This window comes from Harmonia axyridis, chromosome 6 (assembly GCF_914767665.1).
Source record: "Harmonia axyridis chromosome 6, icHarAxyr1.1, whole genome shotgun sequence".
Taxonomy (NCBI): Eukaryota; Metazoa; Arthropoda; class Insecta; order Coleoptera; family Coccinellidae; genus Harmonia; species Harmonia axyridis.
This window is the reverse complement of record NC_059506.1, coordinates 8,708,638-8,734,944: the sequence shown is the minus strand read 5'-3', so window position 1 is coordinate 8,734,944 and position 26,307 is coordinate 8,708,638. Positions and strand designations below refer to the sequence as shown.

At 36.2% G+C, this 26,307-nt stretch overlaps 2 protein-coding genes across 4 annotated transcripts in view; one reads left to right on the top strand and one right to left on the bottom strand.

Moving 5' to 3' along the window:
• LOC123682788 (potassium/sodium hyperpolarization-activated cyclic nucleotide-gated channel 1-like) overlaps positions 1-25,269 on the top strand; it is a 120,440-nt gene extending 95,171 nt beyond the window's left edge. Inside the window, exon 8 of the mRNA XM_045621573.1 lies at positions 23,942-25,269. Coding sequence (XP_045477529.1) covers positions 23,942-24,265 — 324 coding nt within the window. The 3' untranslated portion in view covers positions 24,266-25,269. The remainder of the gene's footprint in view (positions 1-23,941) is intronic.
• Positions 1-26,307, bottom strand: part of LOC123682785 (potassium voltage-gated channel protein Shaw-like) — a 403,607-nt gene that overhangs the window by 253,676 nt on the left and 123,624 nt on the right. The window lies entirely within an intron of this gene.

Here is a 26,307-nt window from a genome sequence, read left to right as displayed (position 1 = left end):
TTCTCGATTTCTCGCCGCGCCGATGTAGATAAAACAGTAGGCAAGGAAGGGCGTTAGGCATGCCGCAGACCGTTTACTTTTTAAAGAGGAAGTGAGATGAATTATTTGATGATAAAATCCGGCATTTTTCCGAATATCTGGAAAATTTCGCGCATTTGCCCAATTTTGAAGTCGGGAAAGAAATCGGAGATTGTTAATTACAGGCCAATTGCTCTTATATCAATTTTTTCTAAGTTGATCGAAATAGTTTTGTGTGATATAATTTATGACTACGTTCGAACATCATAATCTGAGTATCAATATGGTTTTGTCAGGTCTCGGAGCACTGCATCGAATCTATGTATATTCCCTCAATATGTTTCCAAGTCACTCGATTCTCGAAATAAGGAAGATGTGGTCTATACGGACTTTAGCAAGGCGTCCGATCGTGTCTCGCATCAACAACTGCTGAGGAAGCTGTCCAACTTTGGTATTACGGGTGCTCTCCTGTCTCTGCTAGAATCTTATCTAAGAGATCGGAAACAGTTTGTAGAATATGAGGGAGTAAGGTCGTTTTCATTTGTTTCGACCTCGGGCGTACCACAGAGTTCTAATTTGGGACCACTGTTATTTCTCATGTTCATCAATGACATTTGATTGATTTGATTTGATTTGAAATTGAGGTTGGATTATCAATGTAAAAATAATGTATTTATTTTGCATCAAGAATTAAAAATATAACAACAAAACAAAAAACCAGAAGACTCAACAAAATATTCAATTAATTCTATTAATATGTGTAATATTCAATATTATTTGGTACTTTATTTGGTGAGGCACTGTCTCATAGGACAAGCCGCTACTGAATGGAGCTGCTGATAATGTATAAAAAAAATTGAAAATTTGAGCGTTGGACCGTAGTTGAGCGTTGTGTTAATGGTGGAACACCCTGTACAGGAATCGGATTTGATCAGTTATCATGGAAATATCAAGAATTTAGTATTTGATTTCTATTTGCTAGTAATTGAATTTTCTGCGATTTTCATGATGTGCTCTGCCCAAATTCTCAACTCCGTCTGTTTTAAGTGATCACAAAAATTTAGTATAATTATTTTCAAATCCTTCTTTTTGATTTTCGATTGTTTTGATTCAGCGATCAACTTGAAATTTAACACGAGACTAATACGTTCAAAATGCAAATCTATACATATGGAAACTGGGCCATATTTACCTCCTAATCGGATTTTGCCCATGAACGAACTTAGCTGAGGCATTCGAGATCCGAACCTACCCTGAAAATTTTCGAGACTTGCGCTCAAAACGCCTAACTCGGTACAATCGGGATTGTTTGAGTATTGGTCTGATTGAACAAAAGGGGATTGCTGGTGGATATTATACTGCGTTAAGTTTGCTCTGGTTGTATACTGGGCATCAGATGGATTTCAATAATGAAAAATCAAATACCAGCGAAATAGGTTTCATCACGGTTGATGAAATAATGAATATGAGATCTGATACTGGTAGGAATTATGAAGTTGGGTTTATGAATTGATTTCGAAATGAAGACAGTGAACAAGAGATAATTATTCAGAAATATTGATTCAAGAGATCGGTATGCAATATAATAAAGGCTCCCACGAACTAACGCGTCTCATGCGTATCGCATTTGAGCCTGGATTCTACTAATTTATTATTTATCGATTGATTATCGGTTTTACCAATTATCAATATATCAATCATTAACCGGTACTACCGGTTATCAAGCTATCAATCGATAATAAATCAGTAGGATTCAGATGAGTCTGGATCTGAGGATGCGGTACGAATATTCGCATTTGCCACGTTGGTTTGTAGAAGCCTTTAATGAAGTGAATTAGTTATTGTGTCCTCCATGGTTTGAAGCCTTTAATTTTTGTCCTTTGGTCGGCTCTTTGACGGTGGACTGACTTTTTTTGACGGTTTTCTAGGAGGTTATTTCAAATTCTAGAAAATTCACCTATATCGTGATAAACCTGTAAAGTTTTAAATTCTGAATTTATTCATTAGTTGAGGAACATGCAGTTTATGTTTAACAGGGCAGGTGTTAAGAAGGCTAACCGACGGTTCAACCGTTGCGTCAACTACCAAATTCCTCACTAGAAATCGGAATTCGGTAGTTGACGAACGCTTCAATCGTCGATTGTCCCTTATGATACCGGCCCTTAGAACTCTAGCGCAGCTGCAATCGATACCAATATGGAGAGAAAGTTTGTCAATCAAAAAAATTCTATGTCTCTTATGGATTTTCGATTATTATTTTTGACCCAGCATCAATAATTGCTGCGGTCGGCAACTTCAGTATGAAAATAATTTCTTGGTTGCTTCTCAGAGATAACCATGAAATTCTAATTTTTTTGCCAACCCCAGGTAATAGTTCACCAAAAAAAAGAAATACAGTGGACTCACGTTAACTCGAAACACCACGGAACCAAGAATTTTCGTCGAGTTACGAATAGTTCGAAATAGGCGTAGTTCGAGTTATACAGGTCATTCTTGATTAAATTCGACTTACAGAGGTAATGAGATAATATGGAGGTAAGCCGAGAGGTAAACCAAATGGTAATTCGTGTTATAGAGGTATAGAATTGTGATATTTATTCCCTATGATAAGAGTAGATCGTACATATTTGATGAATTTACTGAAAAATGAATTGACAATAGAAAATTTCACAATGAAATAGATCAACGTGTCTTTTTGTTGACACAAAAGCCAATCGACAAATTCTGAATATTTTAAGAGTTCATCTAATTTAGAGTCTAAAACATTAAAAGAGTTAATTAATTCATTCATTTTGTTCGTTTTAATAAAAAAGAATTATTACAATTATTGCGCAGGAGCATTTTATTCAAATGTTTTAAGCTTGTTTCAGAAACTAAGAGTGAAAACTCTAAAGTTTTTGTAAGAATTTCAATCTACCGAAAGGTCTCTCAGAGGCTTAGGAAAGTCGGGATAAAAAACACTGAACAAAAAATGTATTTCCAACAATTTTTACATAACTAAGCAACAAATAAAACAAAATTATATAAAACCTCACGATGCAATTATTGCATCCACAAATTAGCCCGATTGACCGACACGTTTCGAATTGTGCGGCAGAGTTTGGATTTTTTTTCCAAAAATTTATCCCCTTCTTAGATAGATAGATGTTCATTAGGAAAATTTGATACAAGATGAAAGAATGAAAAAAAGAAACCATTACAATGAAAAAAGAGATCTCACAAATAAACATGAGGTCCCCAATAAATCCGAAGTTGTGCGTGGAATTAACTACTGACTTCGAGTTATAGAGGTAAATTCAGTGCGTCTTCGACTTATAGCGGTAATAATGGTAAAATCGAGGGTAAAATATATCCGTAAAATCGTTTCGAGTTATGCATGGAAATTTTTCCGGCTTAGACAGGTTTTTCCAAGGGGATTGAAAATAATTCGCGTTATCGAGGATTTCGAATTAACGAGGTTCGAGTTAACAAGAGACCTTTGTATTATAAATTCTTTGCATGAATCATGATTTTTAACACGTTACAAAAAAAAAACAAAAATACTTCCTAAAGCAGGGAAAGTTGCCAGCGGATGCTGAGATTGCTCGATTTTAAAAAATATACAATTTTATGCTCGATTTTATGCTACTCGGAAAAGGTTGCGGCAATAAAAACATCTGGCTTAAAATTTCCGATTAAGTAATAGATTTCTCGAATATCAATATGTGTTATCATAATTCACGTGTTTAATTAATGGAAGTAATGACTCTTCGACTGATCTAAAAAAAATCAACAGAATTATATGAAGTGGATTCAGAAACTGCCAACGAAATAGCCCTTGAATGTGGGAGAAGGAATTATCTGAAATTCCCGGTTCAATAGTGCAATATCGGTAAATTCTGGATATGACGGCTGTTATTTGCTATCTATATTACGCAAAATATTTTGTACGTTACCAGTATCGACGAGCATGCCGGAAAGAACTCATTTTAACCTCAAGAGACTAAAATGTACAATATGAGAGATTGACACGGCTCGCTCTGTTGAATATTTATTATGATTTTGAGTTCGATATCAAGAATACTGAATATTCAAAATCAAAAAGTATTATCTGTGGTATTCACTTCAACATTCAGTTCAATCCCCGAATTATAGAATGAATTTTCATATTTCTTCTTCTTCTTCCCCTTACGTTAGGACCAAGGTCCTGTGTTTGCATCAATGGTTTTCTAGGCGGAGTTGGGATTATGAAGACCAGCTTTCATACCATCTTATGGTTGGTCGTCCAGGATGTCTAGGAGTATTGGGATTTTTTTATTTTGCTATTTTAGACAACCTGTCATCTGGCATTATATCTACATGGTCTCTCCATTCTTTTTTTAGGTTTCTTGACTATCTTACCACGTCCTGAATCTCACACATTTCTCTAATTTCCCTGCTTCTCTTCCGATCAAATATCGTATATCCTGTTATTTGATCGCATTTCGGTTGTCCTTGATAGTCACTTAGTTACTGTGTTCAATTTTCATATTTGATTTCCATTTTTTTATACAATCGACAACCTTCAGTGAACCACACCATTCCCCCCCCTCTCTGACGACTTGTTCGTTCCATATTACACCCCCCCCCCCAGAAAAATAATACTGGCTGCGCTAGTAGTACTGATTTTGATTATTTCTTTTAGCAGTTTCTATAGTTATAGTATTGTAATTTGAATTTTTGTTTTTTCAGTACAAAATTGATGAATTGTCGAGAGAAAAGAAATTATAAATTATTAATAATGATCATGTTGTCAATTCATAAAACAAACATATCCAATCGATACCCTTGGAACAGTTGAAACTTTGGAATTCTAAATTATTCCGATATACGGTAGATTCTCGTTATCTCTCTCAAATCTCGAAATCTCGAATTATTTTCAATCCCCTTAGATCAACCTGTCTAAGCCGAAAAAATAGCCATGCATATCTAGAAATGATTTTACGGATATATTTTACTATTTTTACCTCTATAAGTCGAAGACACACAAAAATCACCTCCATAACTCGAAGTTAGTAGTTAATTCCTAACCCAGCCGCATAAGTCGAAACGTGTCGGTGAATCGATGCAATAATTACATCGTGAGGTTTTATAGAGTTTGGTTTTGTTTGTTATTTAGTTTTGTACACGATGTAGGTAATACATCTTTTGTTTAATGTTTAATATGTATTTTATCCCGACTCTCCTAAGCCTCCGAGGGACCTCTTACAAGATTGGTATTTTTACGAAAAAGTTATTTGACAAACTAAAAAATTTGAATTAAAAGCTCCAGCGCATATGATTGCAATAATTTTTCGGGATTGTCCGGTTGGAAAAATATTGCATAAAATGAAACGAACAATAACACTGTAAAGTAATTAATTCTTTTGACATTTTGGAGTCTAAAACGGAATCCTTCATCAAACAAACTCTCGAAATATTGAGAATTCGTCAATCGACATTTGACAACACAGAGAGACGTTGTTCTATTTCTTTATGAAATTTTTTATTGTTAATTCATTTTTCAGTAAATTCATCAAATATGAACGATCTACTCCTACTATAGGGAACAAATATCACTATTCTTCACCTTCATAACTCGAATTTCATTTAGTTTACCTCTATATCTCATTACCTCTGTGAGTCGAATTTAATCAAGAATGACCTCTACGGCACCGGGGCATGTGTCAAACGTGTCGATTCTTCTTCATACTGAGAAATTCGCGTGGTAATTTCTTTTTGTTCGAATTGTCCAGGGCAACCTTGATAATGTTACTGTTGATTTATTACTACATACCCATTATTATTCATAATTTTGTTCTCTAAAAAAAATATGACGATAATATGCCGCTTAGAAATACAAAAACTAACTATAAACCATTTTGAAAGATGATAGTCTGACTGACGATATTTATTATTTTTTATTTTACAAAAATCGAAGTTTGTTTCATCCTGTCTAGAAGTCGAATTAATACCAAATAAGCAAGAGTACTGAATTTCCATCTAGTTCTTGCGCTTCACCAGGACACCGGAGGCAACTGCGGCTGAGTCCCTAGGTAGATTACTACGTCCAAAATAATTTCCAACGGTTGGTACCTTGAATATTAGATTACCTCTTTGTTAGATGGAGCCCAAAACAAAATTTACACAAGTATCCCCGGGGGCATGTGCCGCACAGAGATTATGGACTGTAACATGCCCCCGGGAGCATGTGCCGCACATGGATTGAAATAGGCAAAATCTATAGTCGCAGTGAGCGTGTTAACGGAATTCGTATTTAAATTCCAATAAAATAGTATCGTTTCCAGTTTGATGGAAACAAAATTAGAGTCGTAGTATAAAAAATAAGATTGAAAATCTGCCATATACATCATTTCCTGCACTTGAATTTTGCGATAAATCAATAAAGCCGAATGTTTACTTGGCACTATATTCGAACTCTGTAATGCCTCTGTAATGTAAGTATGGCGAGCTCTGAGTGCAGTTTTCGACATTGAAGAGGTTGAAAACTTCGCCCAGATCAACAATGAATCAGTAAAGATTGGAAGGTTTGGCTTTATGAACATCCATAGGTAGAATGAACTAGATATTGATTTATGTGATAGAAAGGTTTGCGAATATAAAGAGGAGATTCTTGGAATTGGTATTGTGAAAACACATAGGATAAACTACATTATATGTAAATGATTTTATTTCACCCCCAGAACAATTGTTTTACGTCATTAATTGCAAGCATATTTATGTTTTTTCTGTTCATCACCCCCATTTTGTCTCAATTTTTCGATTACTCTAGCTGAGCTGATTCAAAAAATGTATCACATGTTGATTTCAATTGGTACAGGATGGACAAAAATACAATAGTTTTGTGTGTTCTCATAAAGTAACGCGTAACATTTTCCTCATTAGTAAAATTAACAATATTATCAAAACTACTTATTGTCTGGCGGCAATTGGTTTGAATGTAACACCCTGTAGTTGGTTACATGTTTAGATAGTATTTTTGATAATATTGTTAATTTAACTAATAAAGAACGTTACACGTTACTTTATGAGCGCACACAAAACTTTGGTATTTTTGTCCACCCTGTACCAAATGGAATCAACATGTGATACATTTTTGGAATCAGCTCTACTAGAGTAATCGGAAAATTGAGACGAAATGGGGGTGTTCCATTTGAAAAAAATGACGGTGACGTCATTACTCGAAAGTATTTTACCCCGTATATTAGATTACTAGCTGACCCGTACTTCGTACCGCCCTATAATCAAGAAATATCTATTACTTTTTTATCTGAATTAAGTTAATTTCTTTATTGAGTATTGCTGTTGGAATATTATGATAATAAATCAAAATTATTCCAAAAACGGAGTGTTTATTATTCTTATGCTTTATGATGCACAATATTCTTAGTTTTATTTTCTGGCGCGTATATAAATAGTGTTGTTGGTTTTCCGACACTGAAACAGGCGACATATAACTGGCCATGTGAAAAACATGAATTTTCAAGATTTCATTTTTAAACTTAAATGCCTTGCAATATTGATAAACAACGTTCATCGGTCCAATAGCAACGATATGCAGTGTACTGTAGTCAATTTCTTTGTTATAATTAAATGCAGCTCTATAGGGGTTGAACGCAACACTTCTATTTTGTTGGTTCTGGTTCCATCGATTCCGTTCAACTTCATTCCGCGTTTCACGTTGCTCATCAGTTTGACTTGCTCTTGTATTTCTTCGACTTGCAGCATTACGGGTTCTGCGACTTGAGTTTGTACGTCTAATTGCCGGTATTTTCAGAAACAAAAATTCAACTGAAAATAAAAAAACTATAGTACCTATTCTTTTGTGAAAGTATGAAAATGGTCTATCAACTTTCCAACACTATATTAATTTGACTAACATTGTTGAACAAACACTTCTGAAAAAAACACACACTTGAAATTATCCTGTAAAAACCAATGTGAAAAATACACTAAGAAATGGTAAATGAATTATGTAGGTATCTTGTTATTATAACTCCGACCACAGACCAACTCCGACCGATATTCATTCATTCATTCATTCTTTCTCGCTTGTTGGGCTCACAACCTTTTGTTATGTACCCAGTCACAAATTTGTTGGGTTTCTCCTAATTTTGCCACATGTATGTAGGATCCAGTTTATTGTTCCCTGTAAATAATGGCGATGGTCAACCGGAACCTATTAGTTTCTTTTAATGTCGAGGGCATGACAGTTTCAATAGATTTACAGGGAACGAATTGTACATAATGTAAAAAGGATGTGCTATTCTTCGGGATGTCGAAGAATGTCATATGTCGATGGTCAAACTTAAGGGATTTATGGGGTTGGGAAAGGTTTCGGAACAAGACGATTATGCCACATGTGTTTCATGCTTTTTCTCATGCCCTATTTCTTCTAGAATGTTCGATTCCAGGAACCGGAAGATCTTTGGGGGCGGTACGGCGGAAATCTTATTGCACTAGGGGGATGGTACCTTCCCCAAAGGGTGTGGTCAAACCGAGACGGGGTAGTACCAATCGACAGAGAGGGCAAGTTGAAGTTAAGCCAAAGACGGAAACAGTTAAGATTAAACCGAAGACGGGTACAGACGGTACAGTTTAACTCAAGTCGAAGACGAGACAAGTTCGGTCGGTCAACTTAAGACGTAAGACGTAAAGACGGTTCGCGGACTAGATTAAGACGAGTCGCGAACAAGTTAAAGACGAGACGACCGAAATCTTGAAGTACGTTTCGAGTTATCAATTAAACGTGTTAAAGACGAAATTCAGTACCGTAGTGGGAAACTTGTAATTAAGACGTAATTAAGATCTTCCCAATACCGAGTTTGTACTGTATAATTGTGGCTTTGTAAATAGATGTGAATAATTCAAAAGAGTTTAATTATTACAAATCCAAGAAAGTCACGGAGAAAAAGACGAAAGGCCAGGTAATCGAATCATACCTCTAGACGATCGATTAACCAAGCCTACATTTTGGGGGCTCGTCCGGGATTGAATTGTGAGAAGCCTACATTTTGGGGGCTCGTCCGGGATCGAAGTTGATTTTCAAGGAGAAAATCAACCGGGATCTGTGAAGTATTTGCTGTGAGAAAATCGTCCAGGATCGAAGTAGATTTTCAGGGAGAAAATCAACCGGGATCAAAGTGAGAAGCCTACATTAAGGAGAAAATCGTCCAGGACCTGAGAGGAATTTTCGAATATTCGACGTAGACGAGAATATTCTACAAAAGAAGGAAGATCAACCGAGAGACGAGGAGAAGACCATCTACGAAAAGTGTCAAAAGTGTGTGAAGTGATAAAAGGTCATTTTGTGTAACAGTGTGAATAAAGGATTACGTTCAACAAGACGAGGAATTGTACAAGGTAGAAATTTTTCTTTTAAGACGAGGCTAGGAAAAATTCATAAGCTGTTGGTTATGCAATTCGATTTGACTTAATTTGATTATTCACTGTTTTTTGACTTTTATTCACTTGAGAATCTTTTCCTGTATCTGTTTTTTCTCTGGTATATTTTAATCAAGATTGAAGACGAATATTTTGATCTCCGGTTCTCAAATCTGACGATTTATTTTCTGTAGATTTAGTGTGTTGATTTTGTTTTTTGTTCTTATTTCCATTCATTTTTGTGTGTGCCCATTTTAATTTGTGTGACTGTTGCTTTTATTTGTGAGCGGTTACTGAATTTCTGTCAACGAGTAAAGTAAGACGATTCAATTTAATTTCATTCCGTTTCGACGTATATACTTAAATTGAAAATGTACTCGTTAGGCGAAATAAAAAGTATTGAAGACGGTATTTCGAAAGCCAAAGTTCCGGCTATAAGAGCGCTGCACATAGCTTGTTTCGGGACCGAAGGTGACAAATACAAAAGACGTAGGGCAATACGAAACTTTGACGGATTTGATTGGGACAAAGACGATAACGAACATCAAGACAAAATACAAGACGTTGAACAAAAATTGACGGAGACTGATTTAGAGGCGGTATGCCAAATTTTGAATTTACCATACGAGGGTTCTACGGAAGAGATCGCCAAAAGGGTGTGCGATTTCTTGTGTGGTCCCCTTTTAGAGAAAGACGACGACGAAGACGATGACGACGAAAATGACGATGATTTAGTTAGCTCTGTTTCTGTATCGGTGTCGAAAATGAAGCTCGAAGAGGAAAACCGTAATTGTCGAAGTAGTTTCTCTTTGACGTTTAGGGATGTCGAAGATTCAATTCGACAATTCACGGGGGCCGATAATTATCCGGTCGGGAGGTGGATTGAGGATTTTGAGGAAATGGCTGCGATGACGGGTTGGTCAGACCTTCAAAAATTAATATTTGCGAAGAAATCTCTGTCGGGTTTAGCGAGATTGTTTATTCAATCTCAAAAGGGGATAAAGACGTGGGCATCTTTAAAAGAGCGGCTATGCGAGGAATTTGAAGTCCGTGTGAGTTCGGCGCAAATTCACAAACTCCTGGCTAGCAGGAGGAAGAAATCTAGTGAGAGTGTACAAGAGTACATTCTCGCTATGAGGGATATCGGCAGTAGAGCCAATATCGAAGAAGAAGCGGTGATACAATACATTATAGACGGTATTGCGGACATTTCCGCAAATAAAATAGTATTGTATGGCTCGAAAAATTTTGGTGATTTCAAGCAGAAGGCCAAAATTTATGAGGAAATCACCAAAAGGGGGGATTCCCACTTCCAAAGAAAGGATGTGAGATCAAACGGTTATGAAAAGCGGACGGAGACGAAAGAGAAAAATTTGATCAGAGACAGGAAAAACGGTACGCAGGCAAGCAGCGAATCTTGCTTTAGTTGCGGTCAAAGAGGGCATAAGTCGAGGGAATGTCCAGATAAAAGCAAAGGAACAAAATGCTTCCGATGCAATGAACATGGACATATTGCCGCGAGTTGCAGAGAAAAGGCTGAAACCACGGAAGTGGCCGTGGTAGAATCAGTTCCCAAAAATGCCATTAGACTGGTTTTTGGGGCGGTGGCGGTTGAGGCTCTCTTTGATACCGGAAGCGAGATAAGCATAATTCGCGAGGATATTTTTAATTCTTACCTGCGTCACTTACCGTTAGATAACGACGTCACCATCATTAGAGGTTTGGGTCATTTCAAAGTGAAAACGATGGGTTCTTTGAAATTAGACGTGAAGATAGATGGACAATTGTTCAACCTTAAGTTTCATATTATCCCTAAAGGATCGTTGGGATTTCAAGCGATTCTGGGTACTAATATTTTGAAACAGGCTACTGTTTTAATTGGGGAAGAAGGGATTAGCGTGAGATCAAAGGAACAAGCGGTTGCGAACAGTTGGTTGATGCATATCGCTATCAACGACGACGGACGACGACGACGAATCGATAAAGAACACATCGAAACTCCACCTTTGAAAAGTAAAGACGGTAAACTGACCCAGACCTATAAAGCCAATCAGACGAAAGACGTGAAATTAAATAATAAGAAGGAACCCATAAACCAGATAACGATAACGACCGGTGTCCCCAGAAGAAATAATCAGGTGGAAAGGGTTAAAATGCGTGAAAAGGAGAATCGGTCAGTGATTGAAGCGTTCGAAAAGAAAATGAGGATAGACGATAAAGGGCAAACGAGAAGTAAATGCGCAGATCAGGTACCTAAGGTACAAAGGGATGGCCGACGAAAACATGATCGACGGAGAAAGAAGGTCGAGACGTACCAGGTAGGAAAGCTTGTTGCGATAAGGCAAACGCAATTCGGCACGGGTCAGAAGCGTAAGCGAAAGATTTTAGGCCCATATGAGGTATCGCAACCAAAGATGAATGACAGGTACGACGTGACGAAAGTCGGGGTTCATGAAGGCCCTACGAGGACATCCACATATGCGAAACTCATAAAACCGGGGATACCTCACAAAGATGAGGACGATGATGAGTTCGGGTCGAACTCTAATTTTTAGGGGGGTCGAATGTAGGATCCAGTTTATTGTTCCCTGTAAATAATGGCGATGGTCAACCGGAACCTATTAGTTTCTTTTAATGTCGAGGGCATGACAGTTTCAATAGATTTACAGGGAACGAATTGTACATAATGTAAAAAGGATGTGCTATTCTTCGGGATGTCGAAGAATGTCATATGTCGATGGTCAAACTTAAGGGATTTATGGGGTTGGGAAAGGTTTCGGAACAAGACGATTATGCCACATGTGTTTCATGCTTTTTCTCATGCCCTATTTCTTCTAGAATGTTCGATTCCAGGAACCGGAAGATCTTTGGGGGCGGTACGGCGGAAATCTTATTGCACTAGGGGGATGGTACCTTCCCCAAAGGGTGTGGTCAAACCGAGACGGGGTAGTACCAATCGACAGAGAGGGCAAGTTGAAGTTAAGCCAAAGACGGAAACAGTTAAGATTAAACCGAAGACGGGTACAGACGGTACAGTTTAACTCAAGTCGAAGACGAGACAAGTTCGGTCGGTCAACTTAAGACGTAAGACGTAAAGACGGTTCGCGGACTAGATTAAGACGAGTCGCGAACAAGTTAAAGACGAGACGACCGAAATCTTGAAGTACGACGAAGACGTTTCGAGTTATCAATTAAACGTGTTAAAGACGAAATTCAGTACCGTAGTGGGAAACTTGTAATTAAGACGTAATTAAGATCTTCCCAATACCGAGTTTGTACTGTATAATTGTGGCTTTGTAAATAGATGTGAATAATTCAAAAGAGTTTAATTATTACAAATCCAAGAAAGTCACGGAGAAAAAGACGAAAGGCCAGGTAATCGAATCATACCTCTAGACGATCGATTAACCAAGCCTACATGTATTACATATAAAAATATACACTCGCATTCATCCTTATGTCAACATACAATTTTTATTTTTTCTCAAAGACTTGAACAACCACTTAACATTCATGCGCTACCACAGATCAACTCTGACCGATATTTATTCATTCATCTTTCTCGCTTGTTGGGCTCAACCTCTGGTTATGTACACAGTCACAAATTTATTGGATTTCTCCTAGTTTTCCCATATGTATTACATATAATTCACACTCGCATTCATCCTTATGTCAACATACAATTTTTATTTTTCTCACAGACTTGAACAATCACTAAACATCCATGCCCTACCACAGACCAACTCCGACCGATATTCATTCGTCTTTCTCGCTTCTTGGTCTCAACTTTTGGTTATGTGTACCCAGTCACAAATTTGTTGGATTTCTCCTAATTTTTCCACATGTATTACATATAATTCACACTCGCAATCATCCTTATGTCAACATACAATTTTTATTTTTTCTCAAAGACTTGAACAACCACTAAACATCCATTCCCTCACTGCGATTCGAACCCGGACCTTTGGTGCCGCAGCCTAGGTCTCTGCCGACCACGCCACGGAGGCGGCTCTGACCGATGTAGTTGCAAAGAGCATATAAACATTATAAATTACGTTTCTGTGTTTCAATTTCAACTACGTGAATTATGCAACTTTCGTATTTTTTTCTTACATAAGAACCTTCTCCTAATAATAACAAATACAACAAAAAAAGAATTAGTGAAATCGGTCCAGTCATTCACGCGTGATGCCGTGACCAAGGGAAGAAGGGATTCATTTTTATATATTAGATTAGATTAGATTAGATGGATCTTTATTTGCAATAAAAATTACAAATGGTGTCGATAGTAATAAATATAAAATATCATAGTGGTAACAATATACAAACAAACACAATAAACCATAAAACAATCACCAGGTATCACATTTTTTTTCTTAGCAAGAACTCTTCTATGGAATATGTAGTTTCATCCAAAAGGAACCTTTTGACTTGTCTCTTGAAGTTCATTAGGGGCCTGCCATGAAACTCAGATGGAAGTTTATTATATAGTTTGGGGCCCCAGAAGTCAATGCCCTGCTGTGTGCGCTTCAGACGATGCATTGGAATCTGCAAGGAGTCTTTATTTCTTGTTTCATATTCATGATTTTCAGAATTGGATGGAAAATCCTTGAGGTTCTGATGCACATAACATAGTGCGTTGTAGATGAAAAGTGATGGCACTGTAAGTATTCCATTATCTTTGAATGCCTTTCGGCAGGACTCATTATAACCCATGTTGAACATAGTTCTGATGGCTCTTTTTTGCAGGATGAAGATGCTTTGTGACCCCGATGTCGTCCCCCAGAACATTATGCCATAGTTGACGTGGCTATGAAAATTGGCATAGTAGACCGACTTAAGAGCTTCCACAGTGACAACCGTCTTGATGGTTCTTAGACTGAAAATTGCGGAGGTAAGCTTCTTAGTTAACTCTTCAATATGTTTTATCCAATTTAGGCCACTATCAATGTACATACCGAGGAATTTAATTGATTTCTCAGGTTTCTGATTGAATATCAAACTTTGAGTTTTCTGATTATTTAATTTTAACCTGTTAGACGACATCCACAAGCCTGTATTCTTCATAACCATTTCGTTTCTCTTCTGCAATTTATCAATTGATGTATCCTTCAAAATCAGTGTGGTATCATCAGCGTAAAGGCAGGTATCAGCACTCTCCAAATTACAAACTAGGTCATTTATGTATATAATGAAAAGTATGGGTCCTAATATTGACCCTTGAGGAACTCCACACAATACTTCTTTTGTATCTGAATATTTTCCCTTCCATTTCACAGTCTGTCTTCTATATTCTAAGTAGGACTTCATAAGATCCATTGGTACACCCCTGATTCCATAAAACGATAATTTTTCAAGAAGACCTCGGTGATCAACCGTATCGAATGCCTTCGACAGGTCACAACAGGTCACCATCAACTGCTCCATCTCATCCTGGCCCATAATCGCACTCTGAACCACACCATTGATTGCAGTTATAACAGATCGTCCCTTTAGATAGCCATGTTGCTCTTCTACAAATAACTTCAGACTCTCAAAATAGTTCACCAGACGCTTCTTAATAATAACTTCCAAAATCTTTGAAAAAACTGGAACAACCGAGATAGGACGATAGCTGCTACAGTTTTCAGTGTCACCATTTTTATAAACTGGTACAACCTTTGAATGTTTCAACTCATTAGGAAATATACCTTCAGCAAGGCATTTATTCATTATTATCACCAAAGGTTCAAGTATTATTATTATTATTATTATTAAACATCGATTAAAGTTTAGGCAATGCCTATAAACTCACAGAAAAAATATTTTTTTTAAAGAGGAGAACAAGGTAAAGTGCTTGAAAAGCGAAAAATAACAAAGATTATCTGGAGAAAAAAAACAATAACACACTAAAATTACACATTTTCACTTGAATGCCAAGGTGTTGAAGACTGGAGCGAGAAGGAATTCGTGACCAATTGTAGATGTGCTGTCGTACCTCGGGATTCACGGGTGAAGCCAGGATTCAGCAGGCTAATTTAGTTTTTTAGCTGTTTGCTATCTGATATATCAGTGATAACAGGAGTACCAGATAGATATTTTATGTTAATATTAGATTCTCCTGCATTTATTCTGCGCTTGAGCTGTTCACGTAACTCGTTAAGTTCCTTGATTTGCATAGGTGTCTTGTCGTCCGAGATGCTGCAATTTCGGCAATCAGGTTTATTTTTAATCATTGTCTTATTCTTCAGGATCGTAGTAGCAATCATTAATTATTATTTATTATATATTATACTGGATATATCGCGTCGCTTGATGAAATCGTTAGATAAACCATATATGTCCTCAGATTTTGATTTTTTCAGATTCGCCAGAATACTGCTGATTTCAGAATGATCCGTAGGCTGAAGAAACAATGAATCCATAGTTCTGTTACGCAAACTGAAGTTTTTCATATATATACTAGGATCAAGGGAATTGCAATCAATGCCGCGAAGTATCTGTTTGGGGACATCCAAGAAGAAATCATTGAAATCATCCGCATTACCATGATAATTCCTGCAGTTTACTCTCTGTTTTCTTGCTTTATTAGATCTAATTTCCAGATTCACTACCTTCCAAGCAGCCTTCTGTTTGTTTTCACTATTATTTATGAACTGCTCATTTTTAATCCTTTTTTCCATATCCACCATTTTGAAGAATTTTTCTTTAAGGTCAACGTAACCTTGATATATCAAATTATCTTTCGTCACCTGGGATATAATACCTAAGGCATCCAGTCTATTTTTAATTATTTTGAGATTCTAGCTATACTCAAATTTTTTGTATCCTACGTCGCCACAACCAGATGATCGAACTGTTTTTTTAATTTCAGGAAAATACTCGTTGAAAGCTTGTAAAAAATAGCTATGGAAATTTCTATATGCATCCTCAGCAGAGAGGCCAGACAAAACATCGTTCCACCTCACACCTGACAACGCCTCCTGAAAACCACCTGAAGCAACAGAATCATATATCCTCATGGAAACCAATTCCGCTTTTGTGCCATGCAGAGTTATTATAGGTAAGTTTCTTATTTGTGCTAGATGATCTCCCATGTGCATATTCACTGTTCTTGTTGCAGATCCAGCCATTCCGAAGTTAACCACAATGTTATCTATACATCTTTTGCCGTTTATTCGACTGATCTCATTTGTTGTAATTTTCATGTTAAACGTATCTAATAAAACTATCAAATCATGACTTTCTTTTTTATCTCTGAAATCTATGTTGAAATCTCCCGCTAGAACTATCTTCTTACCATTGTCAACCACAGAAAGAGCCTCACCTATAATATTGAGAAATTTCTTACTGTCACCATTTGGAGATCTGTAAACTGAAATTATGACTAAATTTTTATTTTTTATTTCAACAGCAGCAAGCTCAATATCTTTTTCAACAGATAAATGTTTAATTTCCTCAATCTCAATAAATTTAATATCATCCCGAATCAAAATCATTGACCCACCATGTATATACCTAGCTCTTGCAAAAATACTTCCCATTATGTACCCGTGTAAAAAAATATTATCAACATTTTGTTCCTGCACAAAATGTTCTGTAATACACAGAATATCAATCCTGTTCTGTTCCAAGAACATTCGTATTTTATTTATTTTATTCCCTATGCCATTTATGATAATATTCAGTAAAGTGGTTACCTGTGATGTTTTGTCCTGGTTTATTTCCTTTCCAGTTCCGAAAAAATCTAAACTGTTTTACCACAACTCCACTGGGCCAAGTTTCAGGTCTGTGTAACTCACTCATCAGTGATAAGTCCGCTGCAACCTTGAAGGCCACACTATTAGCATCATCCCTCTTGGGTAGCTTCTCTACATAAAAATCTCTACCAGGAAACTTCATTGTTAAATAATTTTTAACGTTACTATCCGTTGCATTTTGATCTACTCTTCCTACATAAAGCCATGCACGTTTAATAGCTCCACTAAAAGAGGCGCCGGAATCTGCAGAACTGGGTAAAGAGTCACAAGTTCCCACAGTGGGCTCTTTTCTTCGCATTGGATTGTGTCTGGAATTACGATTATTTTCTTTGCGGTCACTAACTGAACTCTTTCCCTGTGAGTCCGTAACATTTTCAAAAGCGGCAACACCGCTAGTTCCACTTTCTACGTTATCATTGTTTACATAACCTCTTTTGGATTTTAGAAGTTCAATTATATAGTTTTTATCGGTTATAGTTTTCTCTAACTCCTTCAAAAGTCTTCTTGATGCTTCGAGTTCCACTTTGGTTAGTTTACAATGATAATAGTAACTATTCAAGTCATTGTCGACTTTGTTGTCGTTCTCCGAGACATCCGCCAAGGAGTCAACAAAATGATCTCTAGTTGAAACTATATGTTTTCGAAGGTTATTACTCAATGTTACACCCTCTGGCACTTGTCCTGACATTATAATCTCTATTAAAACTTCTTTTTTCAACTTGTTTAATTCACCACTATAATCACCACCGGTCGCCATTGTTGCCAAGTTTTTTTTATTTTATTATTTTATATATATAGATTATTTTAAAATATGGTAAATTAAAATCGAAAATGGACGTGTTTCAGGATTATTCCGTAAAATGGTCTGTTTACTAATGAATGAATTTGTTCCATACTTTACGGACACAGTGTATACGTTTTATATGTATTTATTTTTGATAAAATAATTGATATGTAGGTACCTGACGAAATATTTTCTCGGTTTTCCACTCCCACAAAATAAAGAAAGATCTACACCCTTGAAGAACATCCTTCCATTGGAATCTAGGCCAGTGCTAATCAATTTCTATTGGTCAACTTTTAAACCTGAATGAAGAACCAGATAGGTGAGATATTTTTTTCACTCTGTTTCTGCCTGATGGAACGTTCATTCCACGTAGCATTTCTGACTTCGGATAGAGATCCGAGAGTCCTGGAGAAGAATTCTGACATCCCTTGTTTGCTACGGTCTGATCCTTCCTACCGGAATGGTATCGACGTCTGACTTTAATCGTCTGATTGCACATCAGGGCTAAGAGTCTACGCCGATCTACGCCTATGTCGAACTATACGTAACTCGACATAAAATCGTGGTCCTGTTGTATTTCGAATTAACAAGAGTCCACTGTAACATTGAAATGTACGGATCACATAAACAACCACCTTCTGATAATGAAATATCACTCAACCACTGTGGCAGACAGAAAAATAAATTAACTTTCGAATACCTCATATTTCCACGTACGTCTCTATTCCAGACCGATGTTATCAACTCATTGACCTCCCCCAGTTCTCTCCCATCCAGTCCTATTATCTGCGAAAACCATATTTCAATCGAAAAATCCGCAAACGAGGAGTGAAAGCCCTTTTGGTCAGCTGGCACCGGGGTCGTTTCGACGCAGCAAGATTTTCGTGTAGCCATAATTGACTGTTATGCCTCTCCGTTGCGTCCCAACGAGTAGGGCCAAAAGATTCACGGCACAACAATAAAGCCCTTCAAAAAACGTCTCAATACGATCCGATGCTCAGACACGCAGGGATTTATTCTTCCTGAATTAATAGACGTCAGAAACAGCCACGTCCTCATAAATTTCGGGTTCAATGGGACCAACCCAATTTGTGTAGAATAAAGGAAGACTTCCGGAATTTGTCCTATAATCGAGTGAAAATTGGGGAATTCCACGACGTTCCAAACCATTCGATTTTTTTTTTCGAAGTTTTCATATTGAAATTCATTTCTGCAATATTCATCAAAAAATTTAAAACAAGAAAAAACATTGCGAATTTTACCTATGGCTCAATATCTGCTACTCGAAAAATATCTCTAACTTCTAACTGAAAGGATCCGTACAGCAGTAGGAAAGTCTATACCTTTATACCAATTCGGACATCCACAACTCACCCCCTAACAATTCCAACATCAAATATTCAATGTGATAAGAAAAATAGAAAAATTTGGCAGCCCTATTTATTGACGTCCAAAAAGCATTAGACAGTGTCTAGCACAATGAACTTTAATTCAAATTACGCCAACTACAATGCCCAATATACCTCCTGAAAATCATTCCTATCGGGAAGAACTCTACAAGTTAAAGTGAAAAATGTACTCCACAAGGTTAACCACTCCCTCCATTAATAATAATAATAATAATAATAAAATGGTTTATTCTGTAAGCTACAGGGTATAAACATTTAGTCACAGAGGCGTGAGCCTGTACGTGACTTCTAAATAAACAAAATATAATGCAGTAGCCAGTATTCAAATAAATTCACAAATCAAGATCAAATTCTTTTAACATATTTCAATAAAAATATAAAAATCAACAAAAACTCAATATCACAGTAATGATCATAGATAAGTGCCCATTCTATACATACAATTATATACATATACTCGTACATATATTATATCATAAACTCAGGGGCGCACTCATTCGGTCATGTCCACTATCAGCTACTCGGTCATCAAACAACACTGCATCAAAAAGCTCATTCTCTATTTCAAGTTACATCAATATACTTATATGGAGGAAGGTTGAATCCAGTAAGTAATTTATTCATTTCTCTTCTAGCAAAAATCAGTGAAAAATGGTGAGCGTTATTGGGGATTTATTATTGAATTAAAATATCTTCTGCCCTTGTCAATTACCCAATTTTTCAATCTTTTTCTCTTCTTAATGAGTGTTGTGATGTTCTTCAATTCTTTTGGAACAGCGGCATATATTCTTGGGGCCAGATAGGCAAAGCATCTTTGGCCTATACGTTTTCCTGCTCTTGGAGTAAGGTATTGATTCGTCTTGTTCCGTGTTTCATATTCACACTTAGTTAATTGGAGTTGAATCTTCTTTTCACTTATACCATTTAAAATCTGCTGTACAAATAATTGGTGGGGATTCATGACCCTGGAAACAGTAAACAATTCATCTGATGGATACAGAAGAGGCTTTCCGTAGATAATTCGTAGCAACCATTTCTGGATCACCTCAACCCTCCTCATATGACAACTATACGCTCCACCCCAACCTATTATCCCATATGCCATTTGGGATTGACATAAAGCTGAGTATACCATCATCAAGCTTTTTATATCCAAGTACTTCCTAAGATATCTAAACTTGGTAAGTAAACATCTCAGTTTGATCACCAAGATATCTATATGCTTGTCCCATTTTAGATGTCGATCAATTGTAACTCCTAGATATTTTATATATTCAGTTTCGGGAATTGATGTTTCGTTGTCAACGTCCAAATTGCCCATATGTGGAAGTCCTGATTGATAAGCAACAAATGGTAAATATTTTGTTTTCTGCAAATTTATTGTTAATTTATTCTCTCTGAACCATTGCTTTATAATTGAAAGATCTCCCTCTGCTTCTTTTTTCAGTTTTTTCCAAGTACTATCCTCGTACATTATGACAGTGTCATCTGCGAAACTGATAATTTCTCCTTTTCTTTTCATTAGTAATAAGCTGTTCATGTATATAATGAACAAAATTGGTCCCAATACTGTCCCCTGTGGAACCCCATATTCAACAGCTTTCCCTTTACTCGTATGTTCATCTATCTTCACAAATTGGGTCCTATCTGATAAATAGCTTTCCATTAATTTGAGTGCTTTGCCCCGAAAGCCATTGAGGTAAAGTTTTCGCAATAGTTTTTTGTGCGATACGGTGTCGAAGGCCTTTGCAAGGTCGATAAATACGCACAGACCTACCTTGTTTCCATCCAACCATTGGTAAATTTTCTCCACTACATTTTTTATTGCATCCTGTGTAGATTTGCCCTTCCTGAAGCCGTATTGATTATCAGATAAAATTTTATTCTTCTCCAAAAAATTAACAATACGCACCTTTAATAATTTTTCCACTATTTTAGACAAATTAGATGTTAAGCAGATTGGTCTATAATTTGATAAAGAGGTTTTATCTCCCGACTTGAACAATGGCTTGATCACACCCACCTTGAAAATGTTCGGAAATTCAGCCGTCTCAAAACACAGATTTGCAAGCAACATTATTGGTTCTATTATTTCATCTTGAATATTTTTTATAAGTTCATTTCTGATACCGTCATTTCCCGGAGCTCCACCATTTTTTAATTCCCTTATCATTCCTCTCACTTCATCTTCAGAAGTTGGAAACAGAAAAAGTGTATTATCACAACAACGTTCTCCCTCCTCTTTTTCTGGAACTTCATCTATGTTTTCCGCCAGTCGTTTTCCTATTTCACTGAAAAAATTCCCGAATTCCTCCACCATTTCTTTTTTTGATGTTATATAACTTGTACTGCCTTGATATAAACAATCACAATCAAGAATCAGAACACCATAAAAACAAGCATATATGCTGCAATTTGCAGACGATACAACACTCATTGCACACGGTAACAAGATTAACAGCTGTATGGAAAAACTTCTGAAACTAACAGACGTCACTGTTGCATGGATGAGATGCTGAAGAATTCAAGCAACTCCCTACGAAATAGAGACTTTTTGATTTTAATCACAAAATTGAACTCAACTCCACAACCATTCTGTTCGGAAATTGCACAATTATACCCACAAATATGTATGTACCTTGGTATCAAAGTAGATCATAAACTCAGTTTTAAAACCCACATAATAACACACAAAAAAACATCTATTAGCCGAGCCGGACATTTCAGATCGCTCATATATAAAAATCTAGGAATCAGCACCAAAACAGCGAGCAAAATATACAAAATGATACGTTGGAGTATGGACACAGCATTTTTGAACACCATAAAGACAACAATGAAAAACATAGAAGTTGGGAGAGAACTTTCCTCAGAAAAATCACAGCTTCCAAAGGACAACATCACCAAAAGCAAAATTACCCGCACTCCCAATCTTCGAATACTTAAAATATCGATAACACTTTGAAATATAACAGATATTCTTGTAGATGAAAATTTTTTAACTGGCAGGAAGACCTAGATCGATTCTATAAAAATGTTCACAACTAGCTAATTTATATTATCAATAAAGTTAATTTCTCTAATTCTGTGGTTATTCCGTTCATTCTTCCACATCTTGTAGAACAAAATCGTGCGAGAATATATCAGAAACGCACAGTTTTCATGGTTATATTTTATTATCCTATGTTGGTACTCCGAACTTTCCGCCACGGCTTTATCTGTCAATTCATCAATTTGCCTTAAAGAAATCAGTTCTGCCAACCAACATTTTTCAAAGCAAAAATCACTAAAATATATTTATGGAAATATTTCATTAATTTCAATGAAAATGCAATGAATTAGAGAAAATAATGTATAATACTCGTACAGAAGGCTCATTCTACCACTCGTTCATTCCAAAACTCGCCACTTCGTGGCTCGTTTTTGAATTTTGAACTCGTGGAAGAATATCAATGCCTTCTGCACTTGTATTATAAATAACTATTCTCTCTCTCTCTTTTCAAGAACGTTTTATTGACAGATTTCTAATATTTCTTATCCTTTCTCACTGTTATGAATCTACTAATGGATAGATTTTTCAGTAGGGAATATTTCGAATGTGATGAGGACTAAACTGTAGCATAGGATTCATAAACATTTTTCTATTGTAGATCACTGTATAATTGAGCCAATGTAACTACACCAAAGAACAACGCTTTTAATTTGATATCATATTAATGACTGTTCACATCTTGATTACTCAGAATAGTGATGATTATCCAGGATATCGATTTGTATTGTTCAACAATAGATAACAAATGAGAGTTTTCAGGGGCCTCTAGCGTCAAAACTAGCATATAAAAAAACTTTTGCCTATTGAACTTTTTATTTTGATGACTTCCTCTACAACATATCAAAAATTCAGCCTATTTGACAAGACGCCACTTTCCTTAATTAAGTATGCGGTATCCTCCACCCAATATTTTCTTCCCAACAACAATTTCTACTAGGTTGAACTTCGATTCGTGATTTCAGAAATACCTAATAAAAAGAACCGACGACAATGACGTCATCTCATCTCATAGATATTTAGTTTTGTTCCAAGGTATCCGGGGGCACAATAAGCGCATGAATAACGAACGCTCAAAAGCTCCTAGAGCCAAATCAGTACTTTTATACAATTTGTTTGATTCAATGAAAGAAAGGGTAAGGCCACTGAGAATCTCAGAGAATAATTGGAAAAACCAGCTTACAAATAATAAGCCACTATTATGAATATTTCAAACATATCATAAGAGAACACTATAGGCTCCTATGTTAAAACATGGGTTGGTTTCATATTCCACAAATAGTCGCACAAGATAATGTCAATTCTTGGATTGATTGCTGTAACTATATGCTGATGTAGATGATTTTCGACTCATTCTAATCGCAATAATTCTGACTCAGAACTGAGAAAAAGTATAAAATCTGTTTCTCCATTTTCTCTCTCCTATAACACCAGCTGTAACTCTGGCCATCATCTGAGTATTCCAAATGAAATAGGGTGAAAATGCTGCCGACATCCATTCAATTAAATTTTGTTTCATTCCAAAAATGCATTTCAGGTTTGCCATCTGCAAGATGGTTGCTACTTCGGCGAAATTGCCCTGCTTTCCAAGGAGACCAAGAGGACAGCAAATGTAATAGCTCTGGAGATATGCGAAACGTACAGGCTGGAGAAGAAAATATTCAAAATGAGCATCAAGAAATATCCTGAATGCATGAAGGTCATACAAGCTTTGGCGGAATTGAGACATCAGGAAACATCCGCCTTGGAAGAATTGCACAAGGAGGAGTTATTTCACAAGACTTACATTGGAGATGATGAAACTCTGGAAGGTTCAGTGCTGGGTGGTAGAAAGGGCTACCACCGTTCGAGAACTAGCTAAATTTAAAATATTCGTGTCCCTAGTTGAGTAATTGAGGTATAACGTAGATTGAAACTTTGATTGTTATATCTAGCTGTTCATCATAAAAGTATGTTATACAGGGTGATTCATCGCGATGGCCTATTAGACGTTTATGGAAAACTAATCATGAGTTTTTGCTGAAAATTTTCATGTTGAGGTTTGTGGCAATGATTTTTCTCCCTAAAATATTTTCAGATCTCTACAACTTCCGGTTACACCGCAAACAGACTACTACTTCCTCATTTCAAATGTCACACCCAGTATATCATTGCATCATTAGATAGCTTTTTTCGATGACAATCAATATGGCATATCTTGAGTAGAAACGGTTCATGAGTTAATAGGATTCTTATGAAAAAAATGATGGCGTCGAGGACCCACATTTTTTCAATATCTCTGCAAAAAAAGTTTTTTTCGTAAAAACCTTTTTCATTTGAGATTCTGCAACAACGTAGTATTATAAAACTGTTTGGGCTTGGATGATAAATGTACATGAACTAGGACAACTCAAATTCATCAAAACTCAAGATTTTCAAATAACAACCAATATTTTTATTATTTCAGTCGATTCTACGTATAAAAAGAGTGGGGTTTACTTGAGCAAATCCTATACCTTAAAATGAATACTTTGAGTGTTGTCGGGGAAGAACTTTAAATGAGGAAAAACAGCAATTTCTAACTGTGTGAGTGGTCTATGACTTCCGGAAAAAAACAGAGAGAAATTGAAATACGATGTTTCTTTGGATGACTAAATTTGACATTTCAAGAATTGTAACGAATTATTCGTAATTGAAAATTGTATTAGTTGATGAATTTCTCTACAATTCCAACGAAAAATTAATTATAATTCATGAAATGTTGAATTTAGTTATCCAAACATCGATTTTTAGTTTCTTTTCGTGTTATCTGGAAATTACAAACTACTACGCACAGTTAGGAATTGCGGTTTTTCCTCATTTAAAGCTCTTCCTCGATAACTCTTGAAGTATTTATTTTAGGTATAGTGTTTGCTTTAGTAACCCCCACTATTTTTGTACGTAGAATCAACTGAAATCATAAAAAATATAGGTCTCAATTTGAAAATCTTGAGTTTTTGATAAATGATGAACCGTTGAGTTTTTACCCAAGATATGCCATACTGATGAAATTGTCATAAAAAAAAACGATCTTATAATGCAATAATATATTGGGTGTGCCATTTGGAAAAGGAACTAGTAGTATGTTTCCACTATAACCGGAAGTTGTAGAGATCTGAAAATATTTTAGGGAGAAAGATTATTGAAGTTGACGATTATTGTCTTACAAAATTATGATTGTCAGCACAAAATTAGGATTAGTTTTCCATAAACGTTTGATATGTCATCGCGGTAAATCATCCTGTATGTTGGGTGGTATGAATGAAAATTAAATACAAGTTAATGTTACAATTATTAGCATTTGCTATTGAATAGATACTCCAAAACTAAGAAGGTATTTTTTTGGGAGCTGCTATATCAAGAAGTATTCTCGTGAAATAAACTGAAGTATTTACTACACTTTGACTTCTTACAGCAAATACGTTCGTCTCAAGAAAGATGAAGTATTCATCTAACGTCATCAATTTGGGACACTTCTTCATGGGGTATTTCTTCATCTGAAGACATTTTTCCAGAAGCACGCATATACAACCAATTTAATACTAACTAAAAATTCAACTGCCAACCAAGATAACTATCGAATGATTTCCAGGTGACTCGATTATTTTATTGTGTAACTAAACCGATGAAACAAATAATCTAATAAACTAGTCATAACTTGTTTCCAGGCGGACGGAGTGAAATAAATGCTACACATATTGAAGCATATACTGCGGACGCAAAGTACATACTATGAGTAGTGTAGTATGAACGTTCAGTAACTACTACTGTAACCAAGTAGATGCTTTGTTATATGAGGCGTGTATTTAAAGTAAGGTCTCCAAGGCCATTATATCCCCGCAAGTAGCGCTAGATGATATCCGACACCTGGTGGAGCTCATAAGA